General features: G+C 51.2%; 3 protein-coding genes across 3 annotated transcripts; all 3 read right to left on the bottom strand.

The window, feature by feature from the left end:
- Positions 1 to 4,154: 4,154 nt before the first annotated feature.
- Positions 4,155 to 5,087, bottom strand: LOC120379863 (putative olfactory receptor 10D4). Its single transcript, XM_039497382.1, has one exon. The coding sequence runs from the start codon at positions 5,085 to 5,087 to the stop codon at positions 4,155 to 4,157; it is 933 nt and encodes a 310-aa protein (XP_039353316.1).
- Positions 5,088 to 10,446: 5,359 nt separating this feature from the next.
- Positions 10,447 to 16,249, bottom strand: LOC120379864 (putative olfactory receptor 10D4). The gene is made up of 2 exons (XM_039497383.1): positions 16,153 to 16,249; positions 10,447 to 11,282 (listed from the first exon to the last, which is right to left on the bottom strand). Exons 1-2 carry the CDS (start codon positions 16,247 to 16,249, stop codon positions 10,447 to 10,449), a joined length of 933 nt encoding a protein of 310 aa, XP_039353317.1.
- A 4,596-nt stretch (positions 16,250 to 20,845) lies between these two features.
- Positions 20,846 to 21,778, bottom strand: LOC120379865 (olfactory receptor 958-like). Its single transcript, XM_039497384.1, has one exon. The coding sequence runs from the start codon at positions 21,776 to 21,778 to the stop codon at positions 20,846 to 20,848; it is 933 nt and encodes a 310-aa protein (XP_039353318.1).
- Between the last annotated feature and the right edge of the window lie 1,272 nt (positions 21,779 to 23,050).

Below are 23,050 nucleotides of genomic sequence, written 5' to 3' on the forward strand. Positions count from 1 at the left end.
ACAGAGAGAGAAGAACTTTACCAAAGCAGGGGCCTTACACTGGCTGCATTGGGAGAGGCGGCTCCAGCTGACGGGAATTCTCCTTTTCTGTCCTCCGGCCGTGACTCCTGACTAGCACCATCCAGCTTTCTTATCCCGAATGGCCCATCGCCCAGGAGAGGTGCACAGCCTGGGTGCTTGGTATCCAACCGGGAGACCTAATCTGCAGCATATCACCCCACGCTGCTGCAGACCCCACAGCTTTCTCACAGCTTCCAGCCTCCTTACAGCTCTCCCAGGTCTTTATATCTCCGCCGAGCCCCTCAGGACCAGGGCCCTAAACCCTCGAGAGGCTCCTAATCTGAAATCTTGGTTGAGTCTCCAATTAACAGAGATTGGGCATCATTTCAGCTAACGCTCATGGACCACTGGGACTGGCCCTTCGGCGGTTTCAATAAGAGTAGTGCCATGGAACTGAATTGGCCCGATCCCCACCTCCACCCAGGTCCGGATTCAAGTCTTGCTCCCCCTGACCTGACTCCTGAGCAATTCCATTGGATTCCCTGGAGCTCCTTCCCCTCCCAGCCAGGCACCTGGTGTAAATCAGGAGTAACACTACTGCAATCATGGGAGCTGTGTAGATTTCTACCAGCTGAGAATCTGGCCCAGCCATTGCAGGGGGGATGGGATGGGACATTCATGCCTGTCTAGTCTCTCCGGTTCCGTGACACAAGCCAGTGAATTCCCCCCACTGAGGTGAAATAGGAGTAAACTGGGCTGGAGGTTCAGCTGGAGGGCTCTGTATCCTGCACATTCTCCTGCGTTTGTATGTCCTGCTGTTCTCCTGCCCCCATCTCTGTGTCTCTGTGCGCACAGGGATGTATTCATGCAGTGGTGTGGTTATGTGTGAAGGTGAAATTCCCCCCTGTGTAGATGGAGAAAAGCTTACGTCCTGCGTACAATTCACATCATGTTTTGCAAGATACCAGAGACTCCAAGAAGAGCATTGAGTGGTTTGGGGCAGTACAGTAGCTCCCAGCAACTCCAGCTAGATCCTGACAACATTGTCCTGGATGCCACAGAGACACAGGGTGAGACAGATCCTGCCTGTCAGAGCTCACTAGCTACCTAAGCCAAACACTGTGAGAATTATCAGCCACATGTTACAAGGGGAAACTGAGGCACAGAGATTTTCAGGGTGGGATTTTCAAAGGAGCCGGGCTCCCACAACTCATTCCAGTTCACTGGGCTTTGGACACACAATTCCTACTGGTTGGATGAAACTCTCAATCTGATTGAATTGTTTAAGGTGACAAAGGGAGGTTGTGGAAGAGCTAGGAATCTGGTCCAGATTTCCTGGGTTCCAGCCCGAGCACTGGCCGTAAGACCCTTCTCTTTTCATTGGGATAACCCTCGCTCTACGTCTCTCTAAGCCTCAGGGCCTGTTCTCTTACCCTCCCCTCTGTGCAATCAGGGTTCAGGAGTTGGGGCCTTTAGAGCATTAGGGCTGATTTAACTGAATCAAAGCTGCTTCTTTACTAGCCAAGAGAGCGGAGTGATAGACCCGCACCTCATCTCGGACCTCTACTGTGCATCTGCACTAAGGGGTCAGGAGTGGATAACTAAATAGGTGTGAAGTACGTTAATGTGGAGATATCCACAGACACCACACAGAGAGGGATGTGAGAGACACAGGGCTAGATTGGGGGGGTTCCAGCAATGATCTCATCTATCCATTTTCTGGTGTCCTAGCACCACAGTTGTAATAAGGTCCCTCATGATTCCTCTAATCTGTATCATTTCCCGTTCTTCCTCAGTGGGGCATCTTACTTGGGAGCCAGAATGCAGGGGCAGAAGCAGACGTGATAATTAATCTCTGTAGGTGTGTTATCCCCAGTCCAGGCGTAACACCCCAGGGGGCGCAATGGCCATTGAGGTTAATTAAAATGATGATATTTCTAACGAGTTCCCAGGCTCAACCGTCTCACTGCTCTGGAGACCAGGCTCTGAGGTTACTCTTGGCTAGCATGAGCTGAGTTCTGTGTCATTGCCACAAACACCAGAACCGGAAATGCCTTTGAGTATTTTAGTTTGTATTATCACTATTTTTATCATTGGTATTATGATACGACCTACAGTCTGGAGCTGAGACGCAGGCTGCTTCATGCCACACCCCGCAGAGTCACAGTCCCTGTCTGAATGTGATACACCTTTGAGAGTGACAAAGGATTTAATTAGCCACGTATAACAGATGGGGAAACTGAGTCACAATGCAATTTAGTGAGTTATTGAAGAACAACCAAGGGCTCTTCTACAGAGACTGTACTGGAACCCAGATCTCATGTGTCCCAGGCCTTTGTCTTACCCACAGGATAATGGTTTGCCAATAATTCCCACGGGCTCTCTTCCTTCTGCACAACCCACCCCCAAACTGATTTTTCACCTTGCTCTCCGGTCACCCTAGTTGAGTTGATACAGTTCTCAGTTAGAAAATACTATAGTCATCTGCTCACCCTCCTTCTCCCTTTGTGGCTGCCCTGAGCCCATGGCTTGAAAGTAAAGAGAGCTGTCCCACTGTCCATCACCAGCTACTGTGGTTTTTAAAATCAATGTGCACAATTTCTGCACTGAAGTTCCATTCCAGGTTTTCATTTCTCAGGCAGCATAGTCTGGATTTGTGGCTCTGTGGAGATTGGTTCCCCGGAGAAACAAGAGAGAAATTTGGTTTCCTGTAGAAACAAGAGAGAAATTTTCAGACAAACCCCTGCAGTGCAAAGGGGGCTCTGCAGGTCAGGGAGCGGTGAGGGCAACTCAGTAGGGGGCGCCCTTCCCTCCGAGTCAGGGGTATTTCTCCTGCTGCGGTGCTCGGCTTGCATGTGCTGCTCTGCAGATCGACATGCCAGGGGCCAGGCTCACGACATCTCCCCCAGATTCCTTTCACTTCTTTTCTTGTATTATTGGTTCATTTCAAGGCACAAGGTTAAACCCACGTCCCAGGAGCCAGGGATAATGCTGAACAACGCTCTATTGTTTCTGTTGGGTGGAAGGCCCGAGGCCCTGTTGCAGTAGGGGCTGCACCCACACACGGCCAGAGACAGCCCCTGCCCTAAAGAGCTTACAAGAGAAATGGGTGGGAGAAAAGAATAATTTTTACCACCGTGTCTCAGGTGGGGAACTGAATGGCAAGGAGATGACATCACCCACCTAACTTCCTGCCTCGCCCGCATTAACCCTGGCATGAATGTATTCACTTCCTGCCTCCCCTCAACCATGGGTAACTTTATTGACCGCGTGCATCAACTGAACCCTAGCGGCACCCAACTGCCCTGCCTCAACCCGAGCAGAATTCCTTTGACCTTTTCCACAGTGCTAACCCTAGAATAACACCAGCATCCTCCTCCCTCGCCCTGGGAAAACTCCACTGACGTCCATCTCAACCCTAACCCTGGAATAACTCCACCAATCTCCTCCCCAGTCAGGATCTGGATCTGGAGTGACAGAAGCTCCCTAAAAGTGAGGATCCACTGGCACCTGAACAGCAGGCAAGCCACCCGCCCCTTCCCCTGAGACCCTGCCCTCACATCACCTCTTCCTCCAGTGCCCTGCCCCCCACTCTCTCCTCCCTCCCTATATCGCTCAGGGTGCATTAAGGAGGAATATTAAGTCCGAGTAGAGAGCTGATTTTACCTCTCTGTTTGGCACTGGCACGACCGCTGCTGGTACATGGTCCCGTTCTGGTGTTCACAATTCCAGAAGGGGGCTGATAAATCGGAGAGGGTTCAGAAAAGAGCCATGAGAATAATTGAAGGAGTAGAAAACCTGCCTTGTAAGGATAGATGTAAAGAGTTTGAGCTCTGCAGATGTGTGTAATAAGGCTGAGATTTTCAAAGTCCTCTTCAAGGTTCAGATCTCCAGTACCTCTTAATTTGAATGCAGACGGCGTTTTTCATCTCCCTTCGGCTGCTTTGAAAATGTCAGCCTTACAGTGTGTCAAAGACAGCTAGGGATCTTTAGGAGCATTTCAATGACGTGTAGAGCTCCAGATAGATCGATGGAGCTGAGAGGGGATGTGGGGGAGAGAGAGAGGTTCACAAAAGCCATGGAGCAGCCATGCAGATGTATATGTAGATGTATTTCCACACGGAGACGCTTGCTATTTCTGCAACTGCCGCACATCAGTGTTCAGGTATTTGAACCCCTCTCAGTTTTCTCAGAGCCGCTTTCACCTCCTTGTTCCTCAGTGTGTAGATAGCCGGGTTCAGCATGGGTGTGACCACGTTGCCGAAGATCTGCACAGCAGTCACCAGCACTTTGCTCAGGTGGGGCTGAGTGTAGATCATGGCACAATCCCCGAAGAACAGCGTCACCACTGTGAGATGCGAGGCGCAAGTGGAGGCCGCTTTGCGCCGCCCTTCAGCCGAGTTCATCTTCAGGACAGAGAACATGATTCGGATGTAGGAAGTGAGGATGAGGAGGAAGCAGGTCATGGGCACCACCCCAGTGTTGGTCAAAGTCACGGTCTCAATGATGTACGTGTCTGCACAGGCCAGCTTCACCACTGGGAAGATGTCACAGAAGAAATAGTCCACCACATTGGACCCACAGTAGGGCAGCGTGAATGTCAGACTGGTGAGGATGGTGGCATGGAAGGAGCTGGTGATCCAGGTGCCAGCGGCCAGGAGGGCGCACACCCTCCGGTTCATGATGAGCCAGTAGCGCAGCGGGTGGCAGATGGCTACGTACCGGTCATAAGCCATGACGATGTAGAGCAGGCACTCGGTGCTGCCCAGGAAGTGGTAGAAGAAAACCTGGGACATGCAGCCGCCCAGCGAGATGACCCTGTTCTGACTCCAGAGGATGGTCAGCATTTTGGGTGTACTGATGGAAGAAAAACCAATGTCCAGCACGGCGAGATTGCAGAGGAAGAAATACATGGGGGTGTGCAAGCGGGGGTCAGCAAGGATGGCTGAGAAGATGAGCAGGTTGCCCAGCAGCGTGCAGAGGTAGAAGGCTAAGAAGGTGATGAAGAGGATGGTCCGGAGGCCGTCAGCATCAGGGATCCCTAAGAGGATGAAATGAGTCACCAGAGTGTGGTTGACCAGCCCCATGTGGGACTCATTCCTGGGTAGGGGAGAGAAATAATGCCAGTGAGTTACTGAAACAAAATGTCCTATTGTCACATAGTTTCAATGGTCACCCTTCCTTCCACTGCCCCCATTATTCACTGCCATCGGGAGCGGGGTATATTTCTCTCACTGGATGGCCAGTTGGGGTCACAGCCTCACTGGGCTGTTGTTGATCACAGAGAGAGAAAATATCTGCCTTGAAGATCTTACCGTCCAGGGACGAAGAGACAAATGGGACGTCTATTCTATTCTATTCTATTCTATTCTATGTTCTTCTTCTCTTCTCTCCTCACCTACTCCAATGTCTTCAGTTCTATTCTATCTAGGCCCTTACCTCCCATTCTCACCACAGTACCTCAGAGCCTTCCATTTGTGGCTAACATTTCTCACTAGTAGTTTTTTCTCTCTCAGCTTTGAATGACCTCAGCTTTGTTGGAGCTGTGAGTTGTTTGGGGGTATTTATAGGGTTAGAGAGAGAAGGAAAAAGAAAGAAGGAGAAGGGGAAAATCCACAGCCACAAGTGGTGGAGCTAGTGGTGCTGGGGGTTCGGCAGCACCCCCTGGCTTGACATGGTTTCCATCATATCCAGGGTTCACAGTCCGTTTCAATGCACTCACACCCTCACTGCACAAATTGTTCCAGGGCCCCTAGACACAGCTTGTCATCGCTCTGCCGTGAACATCAGGCTGGGCTCTGTAGATGGGACGGGGGCTTTTTAAGGTGAGTTTTGAAAGACAATGGTGAAGTATCTGTGTGAATTTTTCCAGGGAGTTTCCCAGGCAGGAGAGGCAGAGGAAGCGGAGATACTGGTGGGTTCAGGTTATGACAGATGGAGAGAGGAAGATAAATGATACAGAGACTGGCAGACAGGTACTGCCCAGGGAAGGATGGGTGGACGGCTGGATTGATTTCTCTCTAAAGAAAATATTTGGCTGACACCTTCCTCGGCACGAGGCACAGTGACAGGTTCAGGGACAGACGGAGACTGAGGGGCAGAGAGAGAAGAACTTTACCAAAGCAGGGGCCTTACACTGGCTGCATTGGGAGAGGCGGCTCCAGCTGACGGGAATTCTCCTTTTCTGTCCTCCGGCCGTGACTCCTGACTAGCACCATCCAGCTTTCTTATCCCGAATGGCCCATCGCCCAGGAGAGGTGCACAGCCTGGGTGCTTGGTTTCCATCCGAGAGACCTAATCTGCAGCATATCACCCTACGCTTCTGCAGACCCCACAGCTTTCTCACAGCTTCCAGCCTCCTTACAGCTCTCCCTGGTCTTTATATCTCCGCCGAGCCCCTCAGGACCAGGGCCCTAAATCCTCGAGAGGCTCCTAATCTGAAATCTTGGTTGAGTCTCCAATTAACAGAGATTGGGCATCATTTCAGCTAATGCTCATGGACCACTGGGACTGGCCCTACGGCGGTTTCAATAAGAGTAGCACCATGGAACTGAATTGGCCAGATCCCCACCTCCACCCAGGTCCGGATTCAAGTCTTGCTCCCCCTGACCTGACTCCTGATCATTTCGATTGGATTCCCTGGAGCTCCTTCCCCTCCCAGCCAGGCACCTGGTGTAAATCAGGAGTAACACTACTGCAATCATGGGAGCTGTGTAGATTTCTACCATCTGAGAATCTGGCCCAGCCATTGGAGGGGGGATGGGACATTCATGCTCATCTAGTCTCTCCGGTTCTATGACACAAGCCAGCGAATTCCCCCCACTGATGTGAAATAGGGTTAAACTGGGCTGGAGGTTCAGCTGGAGGGCTCTGTATCCAGCACAGCTTTCTCCTGCGTTTGTATGTCCTGCTGTTCTCCTGCCCCCATCTCTGTGTCTCTGTGCGCACAGGGATGTATTCATGCAGTGGTGTGGTTATGTGTGAAGGTGAAATTCCCCCCTGTGTAGATGGAGAAAAGCCTACGTCCTGCGTACAACTTCACATCATGTTTTGCAAGATACCAGAGACTCCAAGAACAGCATTGAGTCGTTTGGGGCAGTACAGTAGCTCCCAGCAACTCCAGCTACATCCTGACAATGTTGTCCTGGATGCCACAGAGACACAGGGTGAGACAGATCCTGCCTGTCAGAGCTCACTAGCTACCTAAGCCAAACACTGAGAATTATCAGCCACATCCTACAAGGGGAACCTGAGGCACAGATATTTTCAGGGTGGGATTTTCAAAGGAGCCAGGCTCCCACCACTCATTCCAGTTCACTGGGCTTTGGACACAGAATCCCTACTGGTTGGATGAAACTCTCAATCTGATTGAATTGTCTAAGGTGACAAAGGGAGGTTGTGGAAGACCCCGGAATCTGGTCCAGGTTTCCTGGGTTCCAGCCCTAGCACTGGCCGTAAGACCTTTCTCTTTTCATTGGGATGAACCTCGCTCTGCCTCTCTCTAAGCCTCAGGGCCTGTTCTCTTACCCTCCCCTCTGTGCAATCATGGTTCAGGAGTCCGGGCCTTTAGAGCATTAGGGCTGATTTAACTGAACCAAAGCTGCTTCTTTACTAGCCAAGAGAGCGGAGTGATAGACCCGCACCTCGTCTCGGACCTCTACTGTACATCTGCGCTAAGGGGTCAGGAGTGGATAACTAAATAGGTGTGAAGTACGTTAATGTGGAGATATCCACAGACCCCACACAGAAAGGGATGTAAGAGACACAGGACTAGATGTGTGGGGGGGGGGTTCCAGCAGTGATCCCATCTGTCCATTTGCTGGTGTCCTAGCACCACAGTTGTAATAAGGTCCCTCATGATTCCTCTAATCTGTATCATTTCCCGTTCTTCCTCAGTGGGGCATCTTACTTGGGAGCCAGAATGCAGGGGCAGAAGCAGACGTGATAATTAATCTCTGTAGGTGTGTTATCCCTAGCCCAGGCATAATACTCCAGGGGGCGCAATGGCCATTGAGGTTAATTAAAATGATGATATTTCTAACGAGTTCCCAGGCTGAGCCGTCTCACTGCTCTGGAGAGCAGGCTCTGAGGTTACTCTTGGCTAGCATGAGCTGAGTTCTGTGTCGTTGCCACAAACACCAGAACCGGAAATGCCTTTGAGTATTTTAGTTTGTATTATCACTATTTTTATCATTGGTATTATGATACGACCTACAGTCTGGAGCTGAGATGCAGGCTGCTTCATGCCACACCCCGCAGAGTCACAGCGTAAGAGACAGTCCCTGTCAGAATGTGATACACCTTTAATAGCTGAGAGTGACAAAGGATTTAATTAGCCACATATAACAGATGGGGAAACTGAGTCACAATGCAATTTAGTGAGTTACTGCAATCAAGGGCTCTTCTACAGAGACTGTACTAGAACCCAAATCTCCTGTGTCCCGGCCTTTGTCTTACCCACAGGATAATGGTTTTCAAATAATTCCCACGGGCTCTCTTCCTTCTGCACAACCCACCCCCGATCTGATTTTTCACCTTGCTCTCCGGTCACCCTACTTGAGTTAATACAGTTAACAGTTAGAAAATTCTATAGTCATCTGCTCACCCTCCTTCTCCCTTTGTGGCTGCCCTGAGCCCATGGCTTGAAAGTAAAGAGAGCTTTCCCACTGTCCATCACCAGCTACTGTGGTTTTTAAAATCAATGTGCACAATTTCTGCACTGAAGTTCCATTCCAGGTTTTCATTTCTCATGCAGCATAGTCTGGATTTGTGGCTCTGTGGAGATTGGTTCCCCGGAGAAACAAGAGAGAAATTTGGTTTCCTGTAGAAACAAGAGAGAAAGTTTCAGACAAACCCCTGCAGTGCAAAGGGGGCTCTGCAGGTCAGGGAGCGGTGAGGGCAACTCAGTAGGGGGTGCCCTTCCCTCCGAGTCTGGGGTATTTCCCCTGCTGCGGTGCTCGGCTTGCATGTGCTGCTCTGCAGATCGACGTGCCAGGGGCCAGGCTCACGACATCTCCCCCAGATTCCTTTCACTTCTTTTCTTGTATTATTGGTTCATTTCAAGGCACAAGGTCAAACCCACGTCCCAGGAGCCAGGGATAATGCTGAACAGCGCACTAATGTTTCTATTGTGTGGAAGGCCCGAGGCCCTGTTGCAGTAGGGGCTGCACCTACAGACGGCCAGAGACAGCCCCTGCCCTAAAGAGCTTACAAGAGAAATGGGTGGGAGAAATGAATAATTTTTACCACTGTGTCTCAAGTGGGGAACTGAACCGCAAGGAGATGACATCATTCACCTAAGTTCCTGCCTCACCCGCATTAACCCTGGCATGAATGTATTCACTTCCTGCCTCACCCCAGCCCTGGGTAACTTTATTGACCTCATGCATCAGCTGAACTCTGTCACCCAACTGCCCTGCCTCAATCCAAGCAGAATTCCTTTGACCTTTTCCCCAACGCTAACCCTAGGATAACACCAGTGCCCTCCTCCCTCACCCTGAGGAAACTCCCCTGACATCCATCCCAACCGTACAGGGCCACCCAGAGGATTCTGGGGGCCTGGGGCAAAGCAATTTTGGGGGCCCCTTCCATAAAAATGTTGCAATATTATAGAATACTATATTCTCTTGGGGGCCCCAGTGGGGCCCGGGGCCTGAGGAAAATTGCCCCACTTGCCCGATCCCCTCTGGGCAGCCCTGCAACCCTAACCCTGGAATAACTCCACCAATCTCCTACCCAGTCGGGATCTGGACCCAGAGTGATGGAAGCTCCCTAAAAGTCAGGGTCCACTGGCACCTGAACAGTGGGCCAGCCACCTGTGTTGCCCCGCCTCTGAGACCTCACCTCCCATCACCTTTTCCCCGAATGTCCTGCCCCGCACTCTCTCCTCTCTACTCCCTCCCAGTATCGCTCGGGGTGCATTAAGGAGGAATATTGAGTCCGAGCAGAGAGTTGATTTTACCTCTCTGTTTGGCACTGGCACGACCGCTGCTGGTACAGGGTCCCGTTCTGGTGTTCACAATTCCAGAAGGGGGCTGATAAATCGGAGAGGGATCAGAAAAGAGCCATAAGAATAATTGAAGGAGTAGAAAACCTTCCTTGTAAGGATAGATTTAAAGAGTCTGAGCTCTGCAGATGTGTGTAATAAGGCTGAGATTTTCAAAGTCCTCTTCAAGGTTCAGATCTCCAATGCCTGTTAATTTGAATGCAGACGTAGTGTGCATCTCCCTTCGGCTGCTTTGAACATGTCAGCCTTACAGCGTGTCAAAGACAGCTGGGGATCTTTAGGAGCATTTCCATGACTTGTAGACCTCCAGATAGATCGATGGGGCTGTGTGGGGATGTGGGGGAGAGAGAGAGGTTCACAAATCCATGGAGCAGCCATGCAGATGTTTTGGAGATGTATTTCCACACGGAGTCGCTTGCTATTTCTGCAACTGCCGCACATCAATGTTCAGGCATTTGACCCCCTCTCCGTTTTCTCAGAGCCGCTTTCACCTCCTTGTTTCTCAGTGTGTAGATAGCCAGGTTCAGCATGGGTGTGACCACGTTGCCGAAGATCTGCACAGCAGTCACCAGCACTTTGCTCAGGTGGGGCTGAGTGTAGATCAGGGCACATTGCCCGAAGAACAGCGTCACCACTGTGAGATGCGAGGCGCAAGTGGAGGCCGCTTTGCGCCGCCCTTCAGATGATTTCATCTTCAGGACAGAGAACATGATTCGGATGTAGGAAATGAGGATGAGGTGGAAGCAGGTCATGGGCACCACCCCAGTGTTGGTCAAGGTCACGTTCTCAATGACGTACGTGTCTGCACAGGCCAGCTTGACCACTGGGAAGATGTCACAGAAGAAGTAGTCCACCACATTGGACCCACAGTAGGGCAGCGTGAAGGTCAGACTGGTGAGGATGGTAGCGTGGAAGGAGCTGGTGATCCAGGTGCCAGCGGCCAGGAGGGCGCACACCCTCCGGTTCATGATGAGCCGGTAGCGCAGCGGGTGACAGATGGCTACGTACCGGTCGTAGGCCATGAGGGTGTAGAGCAGGGACTCAGTGCTGCCCAGGAAGTGGTAGAAGAAAACCTGGGACATGCACCCACCCAGCGAGATGACCCTGCTCTGACCCCAGAGGTTGGTCAGTATTTTGGGTGTACTGATGGAAGAAAAACCAATGTACATCACGGCGAGATTGCAGAGGAAGAAATACATGGGGGTGTGCAAGCGGGGGTCAGCAAGGATGGCTGAGAAGATGAGCAGGTTGCCCAGCAGTGTGCAGAGGTAGAAGGCTAAGGCCTGGTCTACACTAGGACTTTAATTCGAATTTAGCAGCGTTAATTCGAACTAACCGCTCAACCGTCCACACCAGGAAGCCATTTAATTCGAACTAGAGGGCTCTTTAGTTCGAATTTGGTACTCCACCCCGGGAGGTGGAGTAATGCTAAATTCGACATGGCTAGCTCGAATTAGGCTACGTGTGGATGCTAATCGAACTTAGTAGCTCCGGGAGCTATCCCACAGTGCACCACTCTGTTGACGCTCTGGACAGCAGTCCGAGCTTTGATTCTCTGACCAGCCACACAGGAAATGACCCGGGAAAATTTGAATTCATTTTCCTGTCTGGGCACTTTGAATCTGACATCCTGGCTGGACATCGGGGCGAGCTCCGCAGCACCTGCAACGCTGCAGAGCTCTCCAGCAGAGGAGTTCATGTAATCTCTGAATAGAAAGAGGGACCCAGCATGGACTGACTGGGAACTCTTGGATCTGATCGGTGTGTGGGGCGAGGAGTCTGTGCTTTCGGAGCTGCGCTCCAAAACAGGGAATGCGAAGACCTACGAGAAGGTCTCCAAAGCCATGAGAGACAGAGGATACAGCCGGGATGCAACGCAGCACCGCGTGAAAATCAAGGACCCCAGACAAGGCTACCAAAAAATCAAAGCGGCAAACGGACGCTAATGAGCCTGCAACCACTGCCCCACCAGTGACCGTGGACTCTGACTATGGGACAGTGTCGACGGACAGTTCCTCGGCGATGTTCACGGACGGGGAAGATGAGAAAGGGTTTGTGGAGGACGAGGCAGGCGACAGCGCTTACAACGCTGGTTTCCCCGACAGCCAGGATCTCTTCATCACCGTCACGGAGATCCCCTACCAACCCTCCCCGGCCGTTAACCCGGACCCTGAATCAGGGGAAGGAGCAGTCGGTAAGTGCTTTAAACATGTAAACTTTTATTCTTAATATAACAGGAATCTGAAGTATGTGAAAAGGAGGTCTCTATATATATGGGGATAGAACAGAAATCCTCCTGGGAGATCTCCACGAAGCTCTCCTGGAGGTAATCGAAAAGCCTCCACAGGAGGTTCCTGGGGAGAGCTGCCTTATTGGGTGCTCCGTGGTAGCACAGTTTTCCACGCCAGGCTTTCATGAGGTACTCAGGGAGCACTGCCTCCCCGAGCATGGCTGCATCGGGCCCTGGTTCGTGCAAGCTTTCACGCAGCATGCGCTCTATATCTCCTTCAGTGACCCTCCTCAGGGTGATCTCGCTCGGAGACTCCTGCATCTAATTAGGGTAATTACTGTAATGTTACGCCTGGTCCAAAGTATTTTTAAAAAATCTACGGACACACGGCATAGCACAGCCTCAGCACGCAGCTGCATGACGAGCGTAACGGAAAGCCAAAGAATATAATGGACGCTCATGGAGGGAGGGGGGAATGAGGACGCAAGGTATCCCACAGTTCCTGCTGTCTCCGAAAAGTATTTGCATTCTTGGATGAGCTCCAAATGCTTCTAGGGTCAAACACAGTGTCTGCGGTGGGTCAGGGCATAGTTCGGCAATTTGCGCACACACCACACCCACCACCAGAAGTGAAAACAATCCTCTGTTGAGTCTTTTACATGTCACCCTATCTTTACTGAATGCTGCAGATAGACGCGATGGTGCAGCACTCAACACCAACATCCTTGCTCCCCCCACGCTATGGATGGCTGATGGTACAAAAAGCTGGAAATCCGTCCTCATCATCAGCCTCTTGGCACATGGGGCAGTGCAAAAGGGCTGGTAACCATGCCGACTAGTATCAGTAATGTCGATCAAGGGCGCCTGTCCCTAATTTTTGATGGCTGATGGTACAATATGGCTGGTAACCATCCTCATCATTGCAACAGGGGGCTGAGCTCCATCAGCCCCCACCCTTCATTGTAAATAAAAGATTCAATTGCCCCTGGACTAGCAGAGGGATGATGGGCTCCTTCATCCACACTCCTTAATGTCCTGCCTGGACTATCATTGCAGCTGGAGGCTTCCTTCCAGTCATTTCTCACAAACAAGTCACTGTGTCTTATTCCTGCATTCTTTATTACTTCATCACACAAGTGGGGGGACAATGCTATGGTAGCCCAGGAAGGCTGGGGTAAGAACGGAATGAACAGGTGGTGTTGTTGCAGGAGCACCCCCTGTGAATAGCATACAGCTCATAATTTATGCAGGATCTGACACAAAGCAGCTGTGCTCTCTGGTTCTCTGATATAGTGGTTCTCTAGTACACTTGACCATAATCTAGGCAGGACTGATTCTATTTTTAGATACCAAAAAGGAGGGATTGACTCAGGGAGTCATTCCCAGTTTTTGCTTTTGCGCCCCTGGCTGCTCGGCCAGGGGCACTTATGACAGCAGCAAATGGTGCAGTGCAAAAGGACAGGTAACCATGCCCATCTTATTACCATCTTATTACCAATTTATGGTATGGTTGATGGTACAATATGGCTGGTAACCATCTCTGCTGTCATGCAAAAGCAAACTCATGCTGCTGTGTAGCGCTGCTGGCCCGCCTCTGTCAGCGGCATCTAGTACACATACGGGGACATACACAAAAGGCAAAACAGTGTCCATGGTTGCCACGCTATGGCGTATGCCAGGGCAATTCTGGGAAAACGGGCTTGAAATGATTGTCTGCCATTGCTTTCCCGGAGGAAGGAATGACTGGCGACATTTACCCAGAATCCACCATGAAAATGATTTGTGCCCCAGCAGGCACAGGGGTCTCAACCCAGAATTCACAGAGACAGCCTAGACTCAGTTAATTGTTCGCCAAAATGTATCTTTGCAAGGAATTCACTCCCTGTTTCCCATCTCACAGCTTCCACTGTCTCCAGACCTGCCACAGCATCCCCCTCGCAGAGGCTGGCAAAGATTAGGCGGCGAAAGAAAAAGACAAGGGACAAGATGTTCGAGGAACGTATGGGCTGCTACCTAGCAGAGGCGGACCAGCAGAGCCAGTGGAGGGAGACCGTCTCTCTGTGCCAGCGCTCACACAGCGAACGGGAGGAGAGGTGGCGTGAGGAAGACAAGCAGGCGACTGAAACGCTGCTTGGACTAGTGAGGGAGCAAATGGACACGCTCAGGCGCCTTGTGGATGTTCTGCAGGACCGCAGGAGGACAGAGACACCCTGCAGTGTATCTGCAACCGCACTCCCCTGCCACAAAGTCCCATACCCCCCTCAACGAAAGTAATCAGGAGGAGGGGCGGCCGGGGATGTGAATACTGTCACTGCACCACAGCACAGTGCTCAAGTACCCAAAAGCTCTCATACCCTACCTTTGCCGAAGTCCTTCACTTCCACACTCACAGTAGTCCCAATCCCAGTCCCATCCCCTAACTGTGTACTTAATTAATAAAAATGCTTTGCTGTTAATTACTGTTTCCGTTATGTTTTTTCAAAGAAGACTGTGTTTGAATGGGGGGCGTGGGGAAGGGGATGGTTAATTGCATAGGACAATCACCTTTCCCAGGGTACAGACACGGGGGCAGGATCAGCAGCGGGTCACACACACGGTGCAGTCAGTAGGCACCCTGGTCGGTTTTCGGAGGTGGTTTCCAGGATCTGTGTGGGCGGGGGAGATGTGACTTTGCAGCGGGGGAGGGCGGTTACAGATCTTATACAGCGGTCCTTGTCCTGGACCGCTGAGTCACGCAGCTGAAGAATCTGTATCCGTCCTCCTCCCATACAAGGTCACATATCCACCCGCACACAGAATTCCATAAAGAGGAATGGCAGGCTCCGTTGAAAGAAGCATTCCGGCACTGCGGACCGCTCTAGGAGCAGGAGCCTGTCATTCCTTGAGTTTAGAGGCGGTCTTTACATCACCGCACACCCTACCCAGCACAGCCTGCGTCCCAGTTTCAACCCTTTCACGAAAAGTCATGAATAAAGAAACCTTTGTTAAGTAATAATGGGACATGTATTTTATTTTTACACGTGTGCTGGAAGTGGGGGTAACGGGGTGAACGGGGTATGTAACCGAAGAGGAGAGTCAACAGTAACTGGGTAAAGAAACAGGGGCAGGTTCAGCTTCTCTGTAAAGAAACTGAACAGTCACAGGTCACGCTGCTCGCTGCTCGCTGGTTTTTGAAGAGTTCCTTGTCGCTGTCCCAGGAGCCTGTATAGGGCTTCATGAGCAAGTGCATTAGCGGGTAGGCTGGGTCCCCGAGGATGACTATAGGCATCTGCACATCCACAACAGTTATTTTGTGGTCCGGGAAGAAACTACCTTCCTGCAGGCGTCTGAGCAGCACACAGTTCCTGAAAACACACGCATCATGAACCTTGCCCGGCCACCCGACGTTGATGTTTGTAAAACGTCCCCTATGGTCCCCCAGTGCTTGCAGCACCATTGAAAAGTGGCCCAATTTCTCAGCAGCTGACTGTGGAAGAGGTGGACGATAAAGTGCGAGGAGGAGAAAATGGCGATGATCACAGCGGGCTCCATGCTTGCAGTGCTGTGGCGTCCGCGCTGCCACTGACCAGAAAAGTGCACGAACAGATTGCCCGCAGGCGCTTTCAAGGAGGGAGGGAGGAAGGTAGTGATTGACGGTTCAATGACGACACTTACCCAAAACCACCCTCGACACATTTCTCCCCCCAGCAGGCATTGGGGGCTCTACCCAGCATTCCAATGGGCAGCGGGGACTGCGGGAACTGTGGGATAGCTTCCCACAGTGCACCGCTTCCAAAGTCGACGCTGGCCCCGTGAATGTGGACTCAGAAATTTGAATTAGTGTATTTAGTATGGATACACAAATTCGACTTCATAAGGTCGAATCCACAAATTCGAACTAAGTTGATTCGAAATAGTCTTGTAGTGTAGACAAGGCCTAAGAAGGTGATGAAGAGGATGGTCTGGAAGCCGTCGGCATCAGGGATCCCTAAGAGGATGAAATGAGTCACCAGAGTGTGGTTGACCAGCCCCATGTGGAACTCATTCCTGGGTAGGGGAGAGAAATAATGCCAGTGAGTTACTGAAACAAAAAGACCTATTGTCACATAGCTGCAATAGTCACCCTTCCTTCCACTGCCCCCATTATTCACTGCCATCGGGAGCGGTGTATATTTCTCTCACTGGATGGCCAGTTGGGGTCCTGGCCTCACTGGGCTGGTGCTGATCACAGAGAGAGAAAATATCTGCCTTGAAGATCATACCGTCCAGAGACGAAGAGACAAAGGTGACGTCTATTCTATTCTATTCTATTCTATTCTATTCTATTCTTCTCTTCTCTCCTCACCTACTCCAGTGTCTTCAGTTCTATTCTATCTAGGCCCTTATCTCCCATTCTCACCACAGTACCTCAGAGCCTTCCATTTGTGGCTAACGTTTCTCACTAGTAGTTTTTTTCCCTCTCAGCTTTGAATGACCTCAGCTTTGTTGCAGCTGAGAGTTGTTTGGGGGTATTTATCGGGGTTAAAGAGAGAAGGAAAAGGAAAGCAGGAGAAGGGGAAGAACCACAGCCAGAGGTGGTGGAGCTAGGGGTGCTGGGGGTTCGGTAGCACCCCCTGGCTTCACATAGTTTCCATCATATGCAGGGTTCACAGTTTGGTTCAATGGCACTCAGCGCCCTCACTACAGAAATTGTTCCAGGGCCCCTAGACACAGCTTGTCTTCGCTCTGCTGTGAACATCAGGCTGGGCTCTGTAGATGGGACTGGGGCTTTTTAAGGTGAGCTTTGAATGACAATGACAAAGTGTCTGTGTGAATTTTTCCAGGGAGTTCCCAGGCAGGAGAGCCATGGGAAGCGGAGATACTGGTGGGTTCAGGTTATGACAGATGGAGAGAGGAAGATAAATGATACAGAGACTGGCAGACAGGCACTGCCCAGGGAAGGATGGGTGGACGGCTGGATCGATTTCTCTCTAAAAAAAATATTTGGCAGACACCTTCCTCGGCATGAGGCACAGTGACAGGTTCAGAGACAGACACAGATTGAGGGACAGAGAGAGAAGAACTTTACCAAAGAGGGAGCCTTACACTGGCTGCATTGGGAGAGGTGGCTCCAGCTGACGGGAATTCTCCTTTTCTGTCCCCCGGCCGTGACTCCTGTCTAGCACCATCCAGCTTTCTTATCCCAAACGGCCCATCGCCCAGGAGAGGTGCACAGCCTGCGTGCTGGGTATCCAACCGGGAGACCTAATCTGCAGCATATCACCCCATGCTGCTGCAGACCCCACAGCTTTCTCACAGCTTCCAGCCTCCTTACAGCTCTCCCGGGTGTTTAAATCTCTGCCGAGACCCTCAGGACCAGGGCCCTATATCCCTGAGAGGCTTCTGGTCTGAGACCTTGGCAGAGTCTCCAATTAACAGAAATTGGGCATCATTTCAGCTAACGCTCATGGACCTCTCGGACTGGCCCTACTGCAGTTTCAATAAGAGTAGCACCATGGAACTGAATTGGCCCGATCCCCACCTCCACCAAGGTCGAGATACAAGTCTTGCTCCCCCTGACCTGACTCCTGAGCAATTCGATTGGATTCCCTGGGGCTCCTTCCCCCCCCAGCCAGGCACCTGGTGTAAATCAGGAGTAACACTACTGCAATCATGAGAGCTGTGTAGATTTCTACAAGCTGAGAATCTGGCCCAGCCATTGGAGTGGGGATGGGATGGGACATTCATGCTCGTCTAGTCTCTCCGGTTCTGTGACACAAGCCAGCGAATTTCCCCCACTGACGTTAAATAGGTGTAAACTGGGCTGGAGGATCAGCTGGAGGGCTCTGTATCCAGCACAGCTTTCTCCTGCGTTTGTATGTCCTGCTGTTCTCCTGCCCCCATCTCTGTGTCTCTGTGCGCACAGGGATGTATTCATGCAGTGGTGTGGTTATGTGTGAGGGTGAAATTCCCCCCTGCGTAGATGGAGGACAGCTTACATCCTGAGTACAACTTCACATCATGTTTTGCAAGATACCAGAGACTCCAAGAAGAGCATTGAGTCATTTGAGGCAGTACAGTAGCTCCCAGCAACTCCAGCTAGATCCTGGCACTGTTGTCCTGGATGCCACAGCGACAGAGGGTGAGACAGATCCTGCCTGTCAGAGCTCACTAGCTAATTAAGCCAAACACCGTGATAATTATCAGCCACAAGTTACAAGGGGAAACTGAGTCACGGAGAATTTCAGGGTGGGATTTTCAAAGGAGCCGGGCTCCCACAACTCATTCCAGTTGACTGGGCATTGGGACCGAATTCCTATTGGTTGGATGAAACTCTCAATCGTATTGAATTGTCTAAGGTGACAGGTTTTGGAAGAGCCGGGAATCTGGTCCAGATTTCCTGGGTTCCAGCCCAAGCACTGGCCGTGAGAACCTTCTCTTTTCATTGGGATGAACCTCGCTCTGCGTCTCTCTAAGTCTCAGGCCTGTTCTCTTACCCTCCCCTCTGTGGAATCAGGGTTCAGGAGTCGAGGCCTTTAGAGCATTAGGGCTGATTTAAGTAAACCAAAGCTGCTTCTTTACTAGCCAAGAGAGCGGAATGATAGACCCGCACCTCGTCTCGGACCTCTACTGTGCATCTGCGCTAAGGGGTCAGGAGTGGTTAGCTAAATAGGTGTGAAGTATGTTAATGTGGAGATATTCACAGACCCCACACAGAGAGGGATGGGAGAGAGACAGGGCTAGATTAGGGGGTTTCCAGCAATTATCTCATCCATCCATTTGCTGGTGTCCAAGCTCCGCAGTTGTAATAAGGTCCCTTGCGATTCCTGTAATCTCTCTCATTTACTCCTCGCCCTCTGCGGGGCTTCTTACTTGGGAGCCAGAATGCAGGGGCCGAAGCAGACGTGATAATTAATCTCTGTAGGTGTGTTATCCCCAGCCCAGGCATAACACCCCAGGGGGCGCAATGGCCATTGAGGTTAATTAAAATGGTGATATTTCTAAGGGGTCCCAGGCTGAGCCGTCTCACTGCTCTGGAGACCAGTCTCAGAGGTTACTCTTGGTTAGCATGAGCTGAGTTCTGTGTCTTTGCCACAAACACCAGAACCGGAACTGCCCTTGAGTATATTAGTTTGTATTATCACTATTTTTATCAACAGTATTATGGTACGACCTACAGTCTGGAACTGAGACATAGGCTGCTTCGTGCCACACCCCGCAGAGACACACAGTAACAAACAGTCCCTGTCTGAATGTGATTCACCTTTAATAGCTGACAGTGACAAAGGTTTTAATTAGCCATGTATAACAGATGAGGAAACTGAGGCACAAAGCGATTGAGTGAGTTACTGAAGGGCAATCAGGGACTCTTCTACCCACCCACACACGGCCAGAGACAGCCCCTTCACTAAAGAGCTTACAAGAGAAATGGGTGGGAGAAAGGAATAATTTTTACCACTGTGTCTCAAGTGGGGAACTGAACCGCAAGGAGATGACATCATTCACCTAAGTTCCTGCCTCGCCCGCATTAACCCTGGCACGAATGTATTCACTTCCTGCCTCACCCCAGCCCTGGGTAACTTTATTAACCTCATGCATCAGCTGAACCCTAATGTCACCCAACTGCTCTGCCTCAATCCAAGCAGAATTCCTTTGACCTTTTCCCCAACGCTAACCCTAGGATAACACCAGTGCCCTCCTCCCTCACCCTGGGAAAACTCCCCTGACATCCATCCCAACCCTACAGGGCCGCCCAGAGGATTCAGGGGACCTGGGGCAAGGCAATTTTGGGGGCCCCTTCCATTAAAAAAGTTGCAATACTATAGAATATGATATTCTTGTGGGAGCCCAAATGGGGCCCAGGGCCTGGGGAAAATTGCCCCACTTGCCCTGTCCCCTCTGGGCAGCCCTGGAACCCTAACCCTGGAATAACTCCACCAACCTCCTACCCAGTCGGGATCTGGATCCGGAGTGATGGAAGCTCCCTAAAAGTCAGGATCCACTGGCACCTGAACAGCGGACAAGCCACCCGACCCTTCCCCTGAGACCCTGCCCTCACATCACTCTTCCCCCAGTGCCCTGCCCCCCACTCTCTACTCCCTCCCTGTATCGCTCAGGGTGCATTAAGGAGGAATATTGAGTCTGAGCAGAGAGTTGATTTTACCTCTCTGTTTGGCACTGGCACGACCACTGGTGCTACAGGGTCCCGTTCTGGTGTTCACAATTCCAAAAGGGGGTTGATAAATCAGAGACGGTTCAGAAAAGAGCCATGAGAATAATTGAAGGAGTAGAAAACGTTCCTTGTAAGGATAGATTTAAAGAGTCTGAGCTCTCCAGATGTGTGTAATAAGGCTGAGATTTTCAAAGTCCTCTTCAAGGTTCCGATCTCCAATGCCTGTTAATTTGAATGCATACGGAGTGTGCATCTCCCTTCGGCTGCTTTGAACATGTCAGCCTTACAGTGTGTCAAAGACAGCTAGGGATCTTTAGGAGCATTTCTATGACGTGTAGAGCTGCACATAGATCGATGGAGCTGAGTGGGGATGTGGGGGAGAGAGAGAGGTTCACAAAAGCCAGGGAGCAGCCATGCAGATGTATATGTAGATGTATTTCCACACGGAGACGCTTGCTATTTCTGCAACTGCCGCATATCAATGTTCAGGTATTTGACCCCCTCTCAGTTTTCTCAGTGCCGCTTTCACCTCCTTGTTCCTCAGTGTGTAGATAGCCGGGTTCAGCATGGGTGTGACCACGTTGCCGAAGATCTGCACAGCAGTCACCAGCACTTTGCTCAGGTGGGGCTGAGTGTAGATCAGGGCACATTGCCCGAAGAACAGCGTCACCACTGTGAGATGCGAGGCGCAAGTGGAGGCCGCTTTGCGCCGCCCTTCGGCCGATTTCATCTTCAGGACAGAGAACATGATTCGGATGTAGGAAGTGAGGATGAGGTGGAAGCAGGTCATGGGCACCACCCCAGTGTTGGTCAAGGTCACGGTCTCAATGACGTACGTGTCTGCACAGGCCAGCTTGACCATCGGGAAGATGTCACAGAAGAAATAGTCCACCACATTGGACCCACAGTAGGGCAGCGTGAAGGTCAGACTGGTGAGGATGGTGGCATGGAAGGAGCTGGTGATCCAGGTGCCAGCGGCCAGGAGGGCGCACACCCTCTGGTTCATGATGAGCCGGTAGCGCAGCGGGTGGCAGATGGCTACGTACCGGTCGTAGGCCATGAGGGTGTAGAGCAGGGACTCAGTGCTGCCCAGGAAGTGGTAGAAGAAAACCTGGGACATGCAGCCGCCCAGCGAGATGACCCTGCTCTGACCCCAGAGGTTGGTCAGCATTTTGGGTGTACTGATGGAAGAAAAACCAATGTCCAGCACGGCGAGATTGCAGAGGAAGAAATACATGGGGGTGTGCAAGCGGGGGTCAGCGAGGATGGCTGAGAAGATGAGCAGGTTGCCCAGCAGCGTGCAGAGGTAGAAGGCTAAGAAGGTGATGAAGAGGATGGTCTGGAAGCCGTCGGCATCAGGGATCCCTAAGAGGATGAAATGAGTCACCAGAGTGTGGTTGACCAGCCCCATGTGGGACTCATTCCTGGGTAGGGGAGAGAAATAATGCCAGTGAGTTTCTGAAACAAAAAGTCCTATTGTCACATATCTGCAATGGTCACCCTTCCTTCTTCTGCCCCCATTATTCACTGCCATCCCGAGCGGTGTATATTTCTCTCACTGGATGGCCAGTTGGGGTCACAGCCTCATAGGGCTTGTGTGGATCATAGAGAGAGAAAATATCTGCCTTGAAGATCTTGCCGTCCAGGGATGAAGAGACAAATGGGACATCTATTCTATTCTATGTTCTTCTTCTTTTCTCTCCTCACCTACTCCAATTTCTTCAGTTCTATTCTATCTAGGCCCTTACCTCCCATTCTCACCACAGTACCTCAGAGCCTTCCATTTGTGGGTAATGTTTCTCACTAGTAGTTTTTTCTCTCTCAGCTTTGAATGACCTCAGCTTTGTTGGAGCTGTGAGTTTTTTGGGGGTATTTATTGGGGTCCCAGAGAGAAGGAAAAGGAAAGCAGGAGAAGAGGAAGAACCACAGCCACAAGTGGTGGAGCTACGGGTGCTTAGGGTTCGGCAGCACCCCCTGACTTGACGTGGTTTCCATCATATCCAGGGTTCACAGTCCGTTTCAATGCACTCACACCCTCACTGCACAAATTGTTCCAGGGCCCCTAGACACAGCTTGTCATCGCTCTGCCGTGAACATCAGGCTGGGCTCTGTAGATGGGACAGGGGCTTTTTAAGATGAGCTTTGAAGGACAGTGGCAAAGTATCTGTGTGAATTTTTCCAGGGAGTTTCCCAGGCAGGAGAGGTACAGGAAGCGGAGATACTGGTGCGTTCAGGTTATGACAGATGGAGAGAGGAAGATAAATGATACAGAGACTGGCAGGCAGGTACTGCCCAGGGAAGGATGGGTGGACGGCTGGATCGATTTCTCTCTAAAGAAAATATTTGGCTGACACCTTCCTCGGTACGAGGCACAGTGACAGGTTCAGGGACAGACACAGGCTGAGGGACAGAGAGAGAAGAACTTTACCAAAGCAGGGGCCTTACACTGGCTGCATTGGGAGAGGCGGCTCCAGCTGACGGGAATTCTCCTTTTCTGTCCTCCAGCCGTGACTCCTGACTAGCACCATCCAGCTTTCTTATCCCGAGTGGCCCATCGCCCAGGAGAGGTGCACAGCCTGGGTGCTTGGTATCCGTCCAGGAGACCTAATCTGCAGCATATCACCCCACGCTGCTGCAGACCCCACAGCTTTCTCACAGCTTCCAGCCTCCTTACAGCTCTCCC

The sequence above is a fragment of the Mauremys reevesii genome, linkage group 13 (genome assembly GCF_016161935.1).
Source record: "Mauremys reevesii isolate NIE-2019 linkage group 13, ASM1616193v1, whole genome shotgun sequence".
NCBI lineage: Eukaryota > Metazoa > Chordata > Testudines > Geoemydidae > Mauremys > Mauremys reevesii.